Source organism: Gymnoscopelus braueri (genome assembly GCF_963280865.1).
Source record: "Gymnoscopelus braueri genome assembly, chromosome: 3".
Lineage (NCBI taxonomy): Eukaryota > Metazoa > Chordata > Actinopteri > Myctophiformes > Myctophidae > Gymnoscopelus > Gymnoscopelus braueri.
Window position 1 is genome coordinate 3,092,336 of NC_137612.1, and position 14,490 is coordinate 3,106,825.

Here is a 14,490-nt window from a genome sequence, read left to right on the forward strand (position 1 = left end):
ACAGGCCATTTCAGAATGGCAATGCAAGTGACATCACTTGCATTGCATTGATGCTGGCCAGACAGAATTGCTCAGTAGCCCCCCCCTGCCCAAGAGGACGTTTTGGTATTGCAGCTGAAAGTGCTGTATAAGCCAGAGACAATTGACTTGGGATGAGTATATCTGAGTGATGATTTAGGCTCAAACCTTTTGAAAAAGGTTTGAGGGACATACACCATATGATATTAAATATCAAATATTTTTTTTAAATTCATGGTGTAGATCCTTTAATCTACATCTGCTGGTTTTTAACTGCCTTATTCCACTGCTATTTTTAACCATGCACCTTATGTATATATCATGCACCCTTATATATGTTTCACACTACTCATGTTGATATCTGACCTATTATTCTGTTTCTTTCTTTCTCCATTTCTTTCCACCTTTCTTGAAAAAAAAAGCTTGTGAGACAAAGAATTTCACCCACTTTTTTTTTTACACATTTAAACCTGAGATGTGACAATAAATGTAATGTGAGTTGAAGTTGAGTAGAGTTGAGTACAACTTCACACAAACAGCTAAGGCCTACTGTTTGACAGGAGGAGGAAGATGAACAATTGTTTCACAAAAATAATCAAGGTTGAATTGCTTGTTCTTCACTTCACTTTCGTCATTTAGTTTCCAAAACATAGGGATCAGTGCCACTTTCAAAGTGTTAAAGGGGCTAGATAGCTCTACTGTATATTCTAATAGGAATGATTGCTATAGACTAGAGTGTCTTTTGTGTGTGTGTGTGTGTGTGTGTGTGTGTGTGTGTGTGTGTGTGTGTGTGTGTGTGTGTGTGTGTGTGTGTGTGTGTGTGTGTGTGTGTGTGTGTGTGTGTGTTTTCATTAACCCAGGGGTCTTCAACAGGGGGTCCGCGACCCCCAGGGGGTCCTCAGAGCTACTATAGGGGGTCCGCCAAATCTTTGTGTGATAGGATGTTTTTTTTTTACATTAACCACTTGAAACCTAGCATATCCTATTCTGAGTGGAACATTTGCTGAAAATAGCTGATCTACAAGCACACAGCGTCTCGCGCTGCGAGGCGTTGTGAGCTCTGCTATTTTCGGCAAAGAGGTTTGGTGTAGAGGGAAAAAAGAGCAGACCAAGTACAAAGCCAAAGATCAAGTTTACAAAGTATTGAACTTTGGTTAAATGTCTGAAAACACACATTTAACATGAATACAATATGTAGTGGGGGTCCCTGCTTCATCTCTCTCTCATTTAGCCAATTGTCCTTGGCCTGAAAAATGTCAATCCGGGATCGCATCTGTGTCATTTTAAGAGTTTTTTGGCTATTAAAAAAAAAGCCAAATACATAACTCTTTTTTTTCCTTCTAAATCCTAACATTATGTTGCTATATCAGTGGTGCTCCAACTTTTCCATGTCAAGGACCCCCAAAATGATATGTGTTTGGATCAAAAATATGTTGTTCCAAGGACCCCCAGAAGCACAGATCTGTTCGCTTTAAAACATATATATTCAAAGATTCGCAAAATGTTTCCACGATAAAAAAATAAAGTACATCTACAAGCTCATAGCGCGGCACTCTGTGCCGTGCTATGAGCTATTTTTGAATAGCCAAAGAAATCTAAAATGACAGAGATGTGTTCCCAGATTGAATGGGTTAACCGTGTAAAAAAAAAGCCAAAATGATAGTTCAATGATGCTGTCTGTCAGAGACAGATTTCTTTAGATCTAAGCTGTAATGCAGTGGTGGAAAGTAACTAAGTACATTTACTTAAGTACTGTACTTAAGTACAATTTTGAGGTATTTGTACTTTACTTGAGTATTTCCAATTTCCAATACTTTTACTTCTACTCCGCTACATCTCAGAGGCAAATATTGTACTTTTTACTCCACTACAATTATTTGAAAACTTTTCAGTTACTTTTCAGATATAAACTATGATATAATGAAACATACATTAACCACTTTAACCCTATTTTATACCTAGGCTAGCCTAGGCTAGCCTAGGCTAGCCGATCTACAAGCTCACAACGCGTCGCGATGCGACGCGTTGTGAGCTTGTAGATCTGCTATTTTCAAATATTTAGTACTTTTATTTTTGTACTCGAAGTACATTTTGATGCCAATACTTTTGTACTTTTACTCAAGTAAATTTTGAATTCTAGACTTTTACTTGTAACAGAGTATTTTTATATTGCAGTATTGGTACTTTTACTTAAGTAAAGAATTTGAGTACTTTTTCCACCACTGCTGTAATGTGCCCGTGCCCGTCCTGGTGAGTGAAAACCAAATACAACCAATAGTTGCAGTTCCACATTTTCCTAGTAATCACAGTCACCCGTTGGAAAACAACAGATTATTTTATGTAAATATTTATGAACTGAATAATAGAGCAATTATAATAGCCAGGTGTATTGTTCTGAATGCGCTCAATGATTAGAGGGATGATGAATTTTTAACTACAGCTGTTGCGGTGGTGCACACACAGAGTATAATTATTCACCACTGCGGCTTGAGATGTGAAAGTAAGTGATGACACTTTGCTGTGAAGACGTGCACTTTCTGAGTTGTGTTCTTTCAACACTAGATTCACACAGGATGAGTCACAGCCTAGACACCAGCTGTCATCGACTAGTTCTTATTGTGACCAGGAAAAGAGAGCAAGCGGTTGAATTGACCTATTTTTTTACTGTGACAACACATTGTGCAAAAGAAGCCTGTTTTTTTTTAGACCTAAAACTTTCCCTTGAACCGGATGCATTTGTCGAGTTAAACATGATCCATGCTTGCTAAATACATGTAAGGGGCCATAAAGGGGTATTTCACTTTTAGACACTTCTGGTACATTTTTCACAACTACTCAGACTTTAGCGTGCACTCCAGACAGTTTGTAAATTGTTAGATAAATGATGTTCATTCGATATGACAGCCACCCCTCCTATAAGCCCATTGAACAATGCGAGGTGTTGTGAGCTTGTAGATCGTCTATTTTCAAATGTGTTGCCTCTTTCTTATAATATGTGACACTTTGGCCAATGTTTGACCAGTTAGTTTGTTGATTACTTTTGATGCAGCAATGTTTTTTTCTTCTTTTTTTTCTCAAGGTATTAAAAAAGTCTTAAAGGTCCTTAAATTGTCACTTCACTGTCATCTGGGGACCCCCCCAGAATCATGTGGGGAACCCCCATGGGAGTCCCGACCCACAGGTTGAGAACCACTGCTCTAATCAGGTCAAGCATTCATCATACAGCATTATGAATGTGCAGCCTTACTTGATTAAGTATCTCACTGCACAACATGGCAGGTTATCATTACGTAAGTAATTAAGTAATTAGGTAAGTCAGACCTGAAATATTGACTTCAGTATTAAACATATTTGAGCAGTTAGGCATGATATGGGCATGTGGCATGATGGTTCCCCATAACAGAACTGAAAATACATACACACACACACATGCACACATGCGCACACACAGAATCAATAGTTTTCTGTATTAATAAGTAGAGGCCATGTCTTATAGTTGAGCCATTGAACCAGCCCACTTATCCAGAGCAACTTCCAGTGAGTGCCTCGTTCAGCAGCCTTTGCTTCTAAATGTCAGCGCTCTTACGCAATAGTTCAGTCTTCTTTCACTTTCTCCCCGCCGTCTGATGCCCCCCCCAGGTTGGTGCCCCCTGCACCTAAAGCAGGGGTGGGCAACTTTGACGATGGAGAGGGCCACTATATTTCCAATCCACACTCACTCCATATATATAAATACTGTCGGGCAGAAACCTCTTTCTCTGTATTTTAACTTTTTTCGTAAATGAATGGCATACGTCACACAAAAATAGCAAAAATAGCCGATCTACAAGCTCAAAACGCGTCTTGGAATCCAGATTTCTTTGAGGGGGAATCCTGAAAAGTGAATGTTTTATTTAATTTCAAATGCATTTAGTTATGCTCATGTTAACTTTTAACTTAGATACAAATACATTGGACATAAAAAAGACAATAGAATTTTAATACTAGTCATTAAGCTACTAATTTAGACTGAAGTAATTAAAGCGGGTCATGTTTGCATGTTTGCAATTGTAACAGCTGAAATCAATAATATATCAGTATTCTGATACTAGCCTGCGGGCCGCATTAAGTGAAGGTGGGGGTCGCATGTGGCCCCCGGGCCACCAGTTGCCCATGTATGACCTAAAGCCTTCCAGTAAGCCGGCACTGCACACGGCTTGGGATCCGTTGGTTCCTAAGGCTACACATCAGGCACCCCGGAATGGAATCTTTAATTCCTTATCATTTTTGTATTGATACGCAAATATAACACTGTTATTTCATGATTACAACTCTGGTTCAATGAATTTGTCCCTCTTCATTTGCATTATTAAGAATGTGTGGGTCGAGGATAATGATTTGTATGACTTTATCGATAGAATAAATCATGAACCAGGTCAACCAACATATTTTATGTCGAGTGCGAACTGCAGAGAAGGGAGTCATTTCCTGGTGATGATGAGGTGAATTATTATTCAAAAAGTATTCCAATCATGATGAACATTTATGTAGGCTACTACTGTAGGTCACAGTTTGAGGAATTATCCCCTTACGGAAACTACAACCCATACTGGCAAACGGAGGAGGAGTGCACAACAAATTCAGACGTTTCCAAATATACGCACACATGGGCCATGGAGGAGCGCAATGTCAGAATGTACATGTTCCGTGGTCCATGTTGCTGATTCCAACTAGTTTTACAGTGTAACATACATATATTTAACACTGTACTATCAACATTGCTACCAATATTTAAGACACCTGAATTTCCCCACAGGGATCAATAAAGGTATATATGTATCTCCTTATCTAGCTAACGTGTCCAGCTGTCCTGTTACGTCATTGGCTGTGGTCTGTCTCTGCTCTCAGTGCTGGTCAGACAAAACATTTCATACTCCATGATTTCCAATGAGTGCTTATTGGGGAGGCATCCCCGAGCACTGTGATCTCACTCAGCTTGCAGTCTTTGAACCGTTCACAGTTCACACACAGCTAGCAAAAACCCTGATTCGTCTTTCTCGGGAGGAGTGCCAAAAATGACAGAGAGGCATAATTGGCGCTAATATCGCGTAATGTGTACTCTGTCCATTATTCTAGCTGTGCATGACAGTTTCATACCTGTAGGGGCTGTAGTATACTTGACCAGGGGTAGAGTCCCCTTTGGTCGTGGGTTAGAGTCCCACGTGTGTCCCATGTGTTGTATAAAGTGGCTGAAGTATAGAGTTTGATTGATAAAGTTAGACGAATTGAACCCCCCCCCCCCCCACACACACACACACACACACACACACACACACTCAATCTCACATACAGTATTTATGAACAGATAGCAGTATACTGTAAGACCATCCAAATGTGTGGTGGTAACAATGGTTTTACAATCATTGTAGTATAATGTCAATCTGCACAAGAGGATATTAGCAATAATTGTGTGCATGAGAAGATGGCAGCAACACTTTTGTGTATTTGAGGGATATCAGAGCACAGCCGAATCCTCCACTTAAATGCAACCCCCAGGAGTAATGTCATTTTTACTGTTTAGCGTTTAGCCCATCTATTGAGCAAAATAAGCCAAGAGGGCCAACAACCTTCACCATTTGTCAAAAGCCTATAGCCTCAGCAGTCATGCATTTTCAAATACAGGGTGGCTAATAGAGAAACCCCATCACAGTTTCTGACAAAGACAGTATTCATGAATCAGGTTTATTCCTAATGTCATGATCTTCCAATCACTCATTTCCCAACAATAGAAGAGCTACTGTATTGCTGTTGCAAAAGGGAAAATATTCCAAGAGATGACTCCCCCCCTACTTTATGGGAAGCCTTATTTACTCTGCTGCAGAGGTCATTAAAGTATCCTATATTCTTGCAAATAAAAGGTTCGAATTCAGAAGTAAGTTAGAGTGACGTAAATCAGCCACCTCTGAAACAGAATTGTATCGCACAGAATAAAAAGTGCACAAAATTTACAAATCAAGAAATCCCCACTTCTCAGTGCATGCATTTAACCCATTCAGACCTGTTAAACCTACGTTGTTATATCCGTGACAGCATCTGTGTTACATTAGTTGCTGCTATATATACGGTACATATTAAAGGGATACTTCACTTTCACATAAAATAAACATTTAAAAAATATATTTAAAATAAATGAAAAAAGTAATGGAAAAATCACGGCCCCCTCACGCATTAGAGTGTCCTACTAATGTGTGAGGGGGCCTTTATTTTGCCATAACTTCTTTCATTTTTTTAAAATATTTATTTTTAATGTTTATTTTATGTGAAAGTGAAGTATCCCTTTAACATAATTCGTTTTTTTTATTGAATATTGAATAGTGAATGCAAATTTGACGTTTTTCAGAAAAATTTGGTTAGGATTTAGAAGTCGTTTTTAGAATCAGCCTCGGGTCTAAATGGGTTAAAACATTTTTACATGTTTACCAGATAACATTTTAACATTTTACAGGCTGGTGTGGGTCACTGGCTGCACCAGTCTAATCAGCATGTGAGTCTCTTCCAGTGGCTGCTGATACGTCAGCATGGCGCATAAATTACGACTTCCTCTTTTTTTGCTTACTGGATGTGCCTGCAAAAGAATATATCCACAAACAATCCTTGCCAAGCCTTGAAAACCTTCCACCAAATCCATGACAGTTCAAACCCATCCTGACTCATCGCCTGTTTAGTGTGGATTCAAGCATTTAGTAGAGGGGGAAATATGGCTGTAGCTGCTTACAGAGCAGTGACTCACAGGGACATCATGATTACATTTTATGTCTATATCAGACAAGGTATAATACGCCAAAATAGTTCTCTATCAACACCTCTCTCTATCAAAAATACCATGTATTTTTTTTTACATAATGTTTTTTGGGCGGTGTAGCCGCCCCTATAAGTGGGGTTGGGACACCTCATTAGCTGTATTGTGATTGGCTCATTAGTACACCCCTAGCTGTACTGTGATTGGCTGACTCTATTGGCTGACTCTATTCAGCACTGTGATTGGCTAGCGAGACACATGATGACATTAATAACCTATAAATAGGATTATGCACTTCAAAAAATCCATATTTCTTTTAAGTGAGCTTCCATCACTGTGATGACCACTGTGATGACCACACCACCCACTTCACACTGGGTGTGATATTTTATTGTCTCCGCCGGAGGCGGAGAGTATGTTTTCGCTTCGTCCCGCCGTGTGTTAGCTTGGCCCCTAGCCAAGCTAACATTGGTCAAGGTCCACGTGACACGTGACAATATGTTGACACCAATGCTTTTGATTGGCTAGAGGGATGCATGACAAAATAAAATCCTATAAATAGGTGTGTCACTTCAAAAAGCCATTTATTATTTATTTTTTGAAGTGAGGTAAGACAGGATCAATCAGTCTTGATTGGAACAGTACCTTCCAGTACAAATCACCCGTCCGTGCGTGTGTGTGTCCCTCTGTGAACACCTAACATTGGTCAGTTTCACGTGACATCACAATATGTAATATAAATATATAAATAGCTTAGACAGGAGAGGCTGAGATCACACAATGCAACTTTAACAACAGGACGCATTAAATACATTGCGCTCACGGCTGGGGAAGCTAAAACTGCTAATCATTGACGAAGTTTCCATGGTGGGTGCAGATCTTCTACATCACATTCACAACGCCTTCAAGACATCACAGGCATACACAGCTCAGAGTCCCGTTTTGGCAATGTCAGTATCCTCGCAGTCGGTGACCTGTACCAACTACCACCAGTCATGGAAAAAAGTATTCGATACCCCTTCTGATGCCTATGTCAGACTACATGGTTCATTGTGGAAAGAAAACTTCCAACTATTTGAACTAACAGAAACGATGCGCCAGAAAGATGACCAACCCTTTGCAGAACTGCTTATGAGAGTTCGTACAAACACATGCTGTGCAGAAGACATTGCACTGCTACACACCAGAATCGTCTCTAAAACAGATCCCTCATACCCAAGTGACGCATTGCATGTCTTCAGAACAAATGCAGCCACAGATTCACACAATGGCGAAAAGCTAATAAAGTTGCCAACAGAAATATCCAACATCACCGCAATTGATTCACAAAAAGATTGTAAGACAGGACTAGTTAATGTTACACTATCAAGCAACCCATCGCATACAGGAGGCTTACGGGAGGTCGTGTCTGTAGCAGTTGGGGCCAGAGTCATGTTGACAACCAACATCAATGTCTCTGACATTGTTCCTCATCTCAGGGGTACATAAATTACTTTAACATTCACCTTTTAACAAATAACTTTTTGTTTAACTAAAAGATATATCTTTTACCCTACTGTATCTCATTAGTTATTGTTATGATAATATAATTGCTATGATATAGTAACATGTTCTATTTTAAGTAAGAATTAGAACATTCCTAGAGAACTATGGTTAAAGATAGGGTAAGTGATTGCATTTGATTAAAATAGCACGGGTCTGCCGGCGGAGACTTGTGCTCCGAGGAGCACATTTTCTAGTTATTATATAATATCAATGTTATATTATAATTTATTTTAGTGTTTTGCCAATTATTTGGGGGCCCACTTGCAATACCGTCGTGGCCCACCAGTGGGCCCAGGCCCACATGTTGGGAATCTCTGCTCTATAGGTATTGATCAACCGGTGTTAGATCTGCTTAGCTATTAGATCTGTGCAGGGGAACAGCAGCATGTTCTGCATGCAGATTTCTGACACTGTTCTAACACGCATGCTGCTAGCGTATAAAAAGTAGGTTAAGCATCTTCAATGGATGGTGAGATAAACATGGCTTTGGAGACTTTGAGGATGGGCTTGGCTACACCTCAGCATTCTATGCATCAAACTAATGAACATTCTAGAAGAAAAAATGCATTGTTTATGATCTATACCCCCAGACACATGAAATTCTCATTTTGCTTGACAAAATCTGAGGATATCATGAGAATGTATACATTAACGACGCAAGACAGTGTCCTCTCAACCCACCTAATTTCAACACACGTTGCTAGTTTGGGATGGCTCAGAGTAGAAGACAGGCTTAATTAAGCACATATCATTGGGGTTGGCATTTAAAGGGGAATACCACTCATTTTCAACATTGAACTATGTCTTTAATACACCTTAGAGCTGTTGTGTGGAAATAAGAAAAAAGTCCCCCCCCCCTTCTACGTTGCCTAGAACTGGATAATTGATTGAGGTCATGTGATCAGTGACATACGCAAGGTGTACTTTTGGCTGAGGGGGCGGAGCCAAAAGTACACCTTGCCTATGTCACTGACATAGATATTCAAAGGGACAGTGCCCTCATACCTATCAGCCACAACACCAGAGGGAGCAGCCATGGGTCCCCCCCATATTTAGAACAAACATGGGAAGATTCTCATTCTACGACTCTGCCACTAAAATGCCGAATGCCCTGATATCATCCAGTAAAGGATGTGAAACACTGGTTTCTTTCCAAACTGGCCTGAAAAAACATCTATCAGAAGACCACAGGGGGAGGTAGATTTTATTTCCCACTGTCATTCACTGCAGCCGTTTTTCCTTTGCACATATAGTTGATGACATGTATCAATGTGTTAATATTCTATGCTATGTTGATGAATTGAATACATAGGACCACAATGGAAACAAGTCCCCAGGACTTTTTTGTTATGCCTTTAGCCTTGATGTCTTACTGTACCTCTGTGCTGTTTACATTTCTGTCTAATAAAGTATTCAATCAATCAGTCAATCAGTCAATCAGTCAATCAACAATCAACAATCAATCAATCAATCAATCAACCAATCAATCAATCAATCCATCAATCAATCAATCCATTTCAAGATTCCTTTGGCCTCTTTCTAGATAGAAAGAAGTGTGGTTTCTAATGCACAAGGAAATGTAAATTCATCCGAGCTCTGCTCTAAAAACGCTGCCGTGATAAGACTCTTAATCAAGCTGCTGAAATGAGAATATATTAGCAGTGCTTTCAACATGCCCATAGAGTGATGTGAAGCTGTTAATGGAGATATCTGAGAGTGAGAGTTATGTATGACACATTCACCCCAGAGCCTGCCATTACCATCCTACCAGTTTTTTCTCCCCCTGAAGTAGCACTGTTGTGCTTCACATCAGGAGCGATGCTGTATTTTTCTTGAGCATAACTATCAAGTCTGTTTTCCATTTACCACTGCAGAACTACCACAACAAAAGCATATATCATTAAGGCAGATGCTGTAATGATACAGATGGGAATATTTTAGTGTTTAAATAAGATGACAACATTTGGTGTTTTTTTTTACGTGCTTTGATTGTTAATCAGACAAAGTTACAGCTACAGTGCCGTACAATTGTGTCAAATATACAAAGAAAGATGCATTGCATGTATAGTGTACTGTACCTTAGGGGTGGGACGATATGGGTACCTCACGATACGATATGTATCACGATATTAGGCCCACGATAACGATATATATCACGATATCTGAAAATGCCGATATATTGCGATATCACGATATATTGCATGAAATTTCACCAACGATATATCACGATATCTGAAAATATCGATATATTGCGATATCACGATATATTGCATGAAAATTCACCAACGATATATCACGATAGTCCTTGTATTCAATTCATAAACACATAAAATAGCACCAAACAGTTCAAAATCATCATTACACAAATACAGAGTAGGAAAAACAACGTATCCCAAACTTTCAAAAAAAAAAAATCTTTTCTTTTTTTTTTTTTCAATATCGATATTTTTCGGGAGGATATCGATTATTTATCGCGGGAGAAAGTATCGCGATATATCGATATATCGATATATCGTCCCACCCCTAGTGTACCTAGGTGTCAGGACTCACCTGACAGGCTTGATAGAGCAACTGGTGCTCAAACTTCTTGATGCCGAGGATGTGCTGGAACATCTCGTACAGCTGATCCTTGCTGAGAATAAGCTCGGAGGCTGCGCTGGCAGTCATGCGCTGCTGTGCCTTGCGTGGATCCTCGTCGCCCCGGTAGATGGTGTCAAACTTTGCCATCCACGAGCTGAGCACCGTCTCCTTACTCAGGCCGTCGATCTCCGGAAGACTCCGCACACGCTTCTCAATGTGCCTCTTGAACACTTCCCTGCAATCATTGGCTGAGAACCCCCCCGACTGGACCATCTTTGCCACGCGGTCGCTCTTCAGGAACACCTGTATCGACAGAAAGGCTAATGTCATCGATTGTTTCAGGACAAGAGCGAGATCATGTGGAAGCAAAACAACTTGCTGGTGAATACTAGACCTGTAAACTGCCAAAGGCAGAGCAGGAGTTTACTGGTTATAGGGTCTATTCCACAGATCTGTGAACATGTGCTTTCTTGATTGTAGTTATTATTGTACGACATGATTTGTAACATGGCATCTAACATAATAATTTACTCAATACTACTCATCTTGTATTAAACATTGATTAATTTACATAATATGACTCCTGAGATAGTGTAATACAGATATGCAGAAGCAGACACAAGAAACGTGTCACCATTAGCTACACTTAACACAATTCAAAATGCTGTTAATATTAATGGACCTACAAATAAGGGGCAGGCTCTGTGCAGTGATTGAGGGTGTAAGTGAAATCTCATTCAAACTAGAAAAAGTGCTCCTCGGAGCACAGGTCTCCGCCAGGTCAGGTAAGTTATTGTGGCCTCCTGGTGGCGCTATAACAGGCCAATGTGAAAAGGGTGGCATTTCTTCCTCGGCCTAGTAGGAATGTGCGTGCAAATTTTCACGGAAATCGCACGCCACGTTCATGATTTCAGACATTTTGTTCAAAACGGACCAATCCTGCAAACTTTGGAAGTCAACCTTAGCCAATCAGGATGGAATATGAAATATCGGACAGATGCGTCTTGATCACATGACTATAGAGATACTGTGTACCGATGTGCGTGATGTTTGGATAAAATCTGAAGGATTAATATCCAAAAATGTATTTTACATAAGTCGGCCTCCTGGTGGCGCTGTAAAAAGCAAATGTGAAAAATGCAGTGCAGATGTTTTTCCTTGGCCTCTAGGGAGTATGCGTGCAAAGTTTCACGCAGATCGGTGCAGTTATAGTTAAAAATGCAAATCGGCCTGTTATAGCGCCACCATGAGGCTGATGTGAAAAGTTTTAAGTGCCATTTCTTCCTCGGTCTAGTGGGAATGTGCGTGTGCAATTTTATGGAAATGGCAAGCTGTGTTCATGATTGGAGGCAGTTTGTTCAAAACGGACCAATCCTGCAAACTTTGGATGGTAACCTTAGCCAATGAGGATGGAATATGGGAAATCGGACAGATCCGGGTTGATCACATGACTATAGAGATACTGTGTACCGATTTGCATGAGGTTTGGTTAAAAACTATAGGAGTAATGGGGAAAAATGGGTTTTGCACAAATCGGCCTCCTGGTGGCGCTATAACAGGCCTATGTGAAAAATTTGAGGCAGAGGTTCTGAATTGGCATCCAAGGAGTGTGTGTGCACAGTTTCGCAGCGACCGGGCCAACGGTGCCTGAGATTTGGTGGTAACACACAGACAGGACACACGGACGGACACACGGACACACGGACGGACGGACGGACAGGGGCGAAAACATACTCTCTCGCCATGCCTTTCGGCCTGGCGGAGACAATAAGCAGGAGCGGAGCTATCGGCCTCGGCGAGGTCAGGGGCGTAGCCCAGAGCATTGCAGGGTCATGATTTGTGTGTGTGTGTGTGTGCGCGTGTGCGTGTGTGTGTGTGTGTGTGTGTGTGTGTGTGTGTGTGTGTGTGTGTGTGTGTGTGTGTGTGTGTGTGTGTGTGTGTGTGTGTGTGTGTGTGTGTGTGTGTGTGTGTGTGTGTGTGTGTGTGTGTCTGTCTGTCTGTCTGTCTGTCTGTCTGTCTGTCTGTCTGTCTGTCTGTCTGTCTGTCTGTCTGTCTGTCTGTCTGTCTGTCTGTCTGTCTGTCTGTCTGTCTGACTGTCTGTCTGTCTGTCTGTCTGTCTGTCTGTCTGTCTGTCTGTCTGTCTGTCTGTCTGTCTGTCTGTCTGTCTGTCTGTTTAAGATTTAATACAGAATTCTACAGCTGCCTATAGGTGAGGAAAATAGGCTAACAGTGGAGAGAATGACACCGATGATCTGAATTGGGCTAACTAGCCTACTAGCCAAAATAGTAAGTGAAATTGAATGGTTCCTCATTTTGCTGGCGACCCTCTGGAACCCACTCAAGGACCCGTGGTAGTCCCTGGACTGCACTTTGAGAACCACTGGAGTAAGTGACACAGCACTGTATTAGTTTAGGCTACTTAGTTTATTATTAGTTTACTAATGCAGACAGTGCAGTTTTCCTCTGTAGTGATATACAAAACTGGTATAAAAGAAGTAGTTGGAAGCATTTCACATGCTGAGAAATAACATGATGCCATAGAAGTGTAGAACATTTTACTTCCAGCCAGGTTTATTTCTACACCTCGCTGTTAACTCTCAAATAGGGAAGTGAAGTCAGGACAGATGGCCTTGTCGGAAAACAATCTCTCACCTAGGTCTAAAACTTAGTTTATAGGTCTGTTAGCAAAGCCTAATTTATGTTGTTTGTTGTTGCTGTGCAGTCAGGTTTGACAGCACTACCCTGTTACCACTTTAAATTGTTTTTCCTCTTTGAAGGGAGACATTGATAGGGCTCTGAATTACTGTCTGAATATCCATTCGGGCGGCCATTTTCTGAGGAACCTCTAGTTGCAGTAGCCTACTATCATTAATAAATAACAGTCACAATAGAACACTTTCAAAGTAAAAGAAAGAAGAAATCTATTCTAGCACTGAGTCTATACAAAAAAATCCAGCCTTAATTAAAAACGAGACAGAGTCTAATAATTTGTAGATACAGAAGATTACTAGGTGTGGCGTTTGTGAATGAAGCACAAAATGTTAGATACTGTAACATGAGCTTAGCAGCATGAGGTGAGCTGTTACAGTGTCTGCACTGTAATACTTGTTTTTGAGTGGTGCCACTGTGTGTATACAGCCGCTATACAGCATCACATCTTGCTAATATGAAATAATATTTCAAATTAGCAACATGATGCTGTATATTCATATTACGCATGTGCATAATATGCATATAAATATTATGCGTGTGCAGCAGGGACAGCCATTGTTCAGGGTCGTCCTCTCTCTCCCCTTAATGACTGACTGATGAGAAGATAAACAGACATGCTTATTGTCACACCATCGGACAGACCTACACAGTGCCGCTTTAGACTCCACGGGGGCCCTAAGCATGATACGGGACACATGCACGCGCGCCCCGCGCGCGCGCGCGATTTTTTTTTGGCGGTTCTGGGCGGATTGGGCCCGTTTTTTTCGCGGTTCTGGGCGGATTGGGTCCGTTTTTTTCGCAGTTCTGGGCAGATTGGGTTTAAAAAAAAAGAATAATAATAATAATTTTTTTAATTT

The 14,490-nt window shown here is 40.7% G+C and overlaps 1 protein-coding gene across 3 annotated transcripts in view; it reads right to left on the minus strand.

Moving 5' to 3' along the window:
* Positions 1-14,490, minus strand: part of cadpsb (Ca2+-dependent activator protein for secretion b) — a gene marked incomplete at both ends in the record, with an annotated part of 105,382 nt that overhangs the window by 66,564 nt on the left and 24,328 nt on the right. For all 3 annotated transcript variants that reach the window (XM_080423146.1, XM_080423144.1, XM_080423145.1), the window contains one exon: positions 10,892-11,224. In XM_080423146.1, the coding sequence (XP_080279272.1) occupies positions 10,892-11,224 (333 nt within the window). The remainder of the gene's footprint in view (positions 1-10,891; positions 11,225-14,490) is intronic.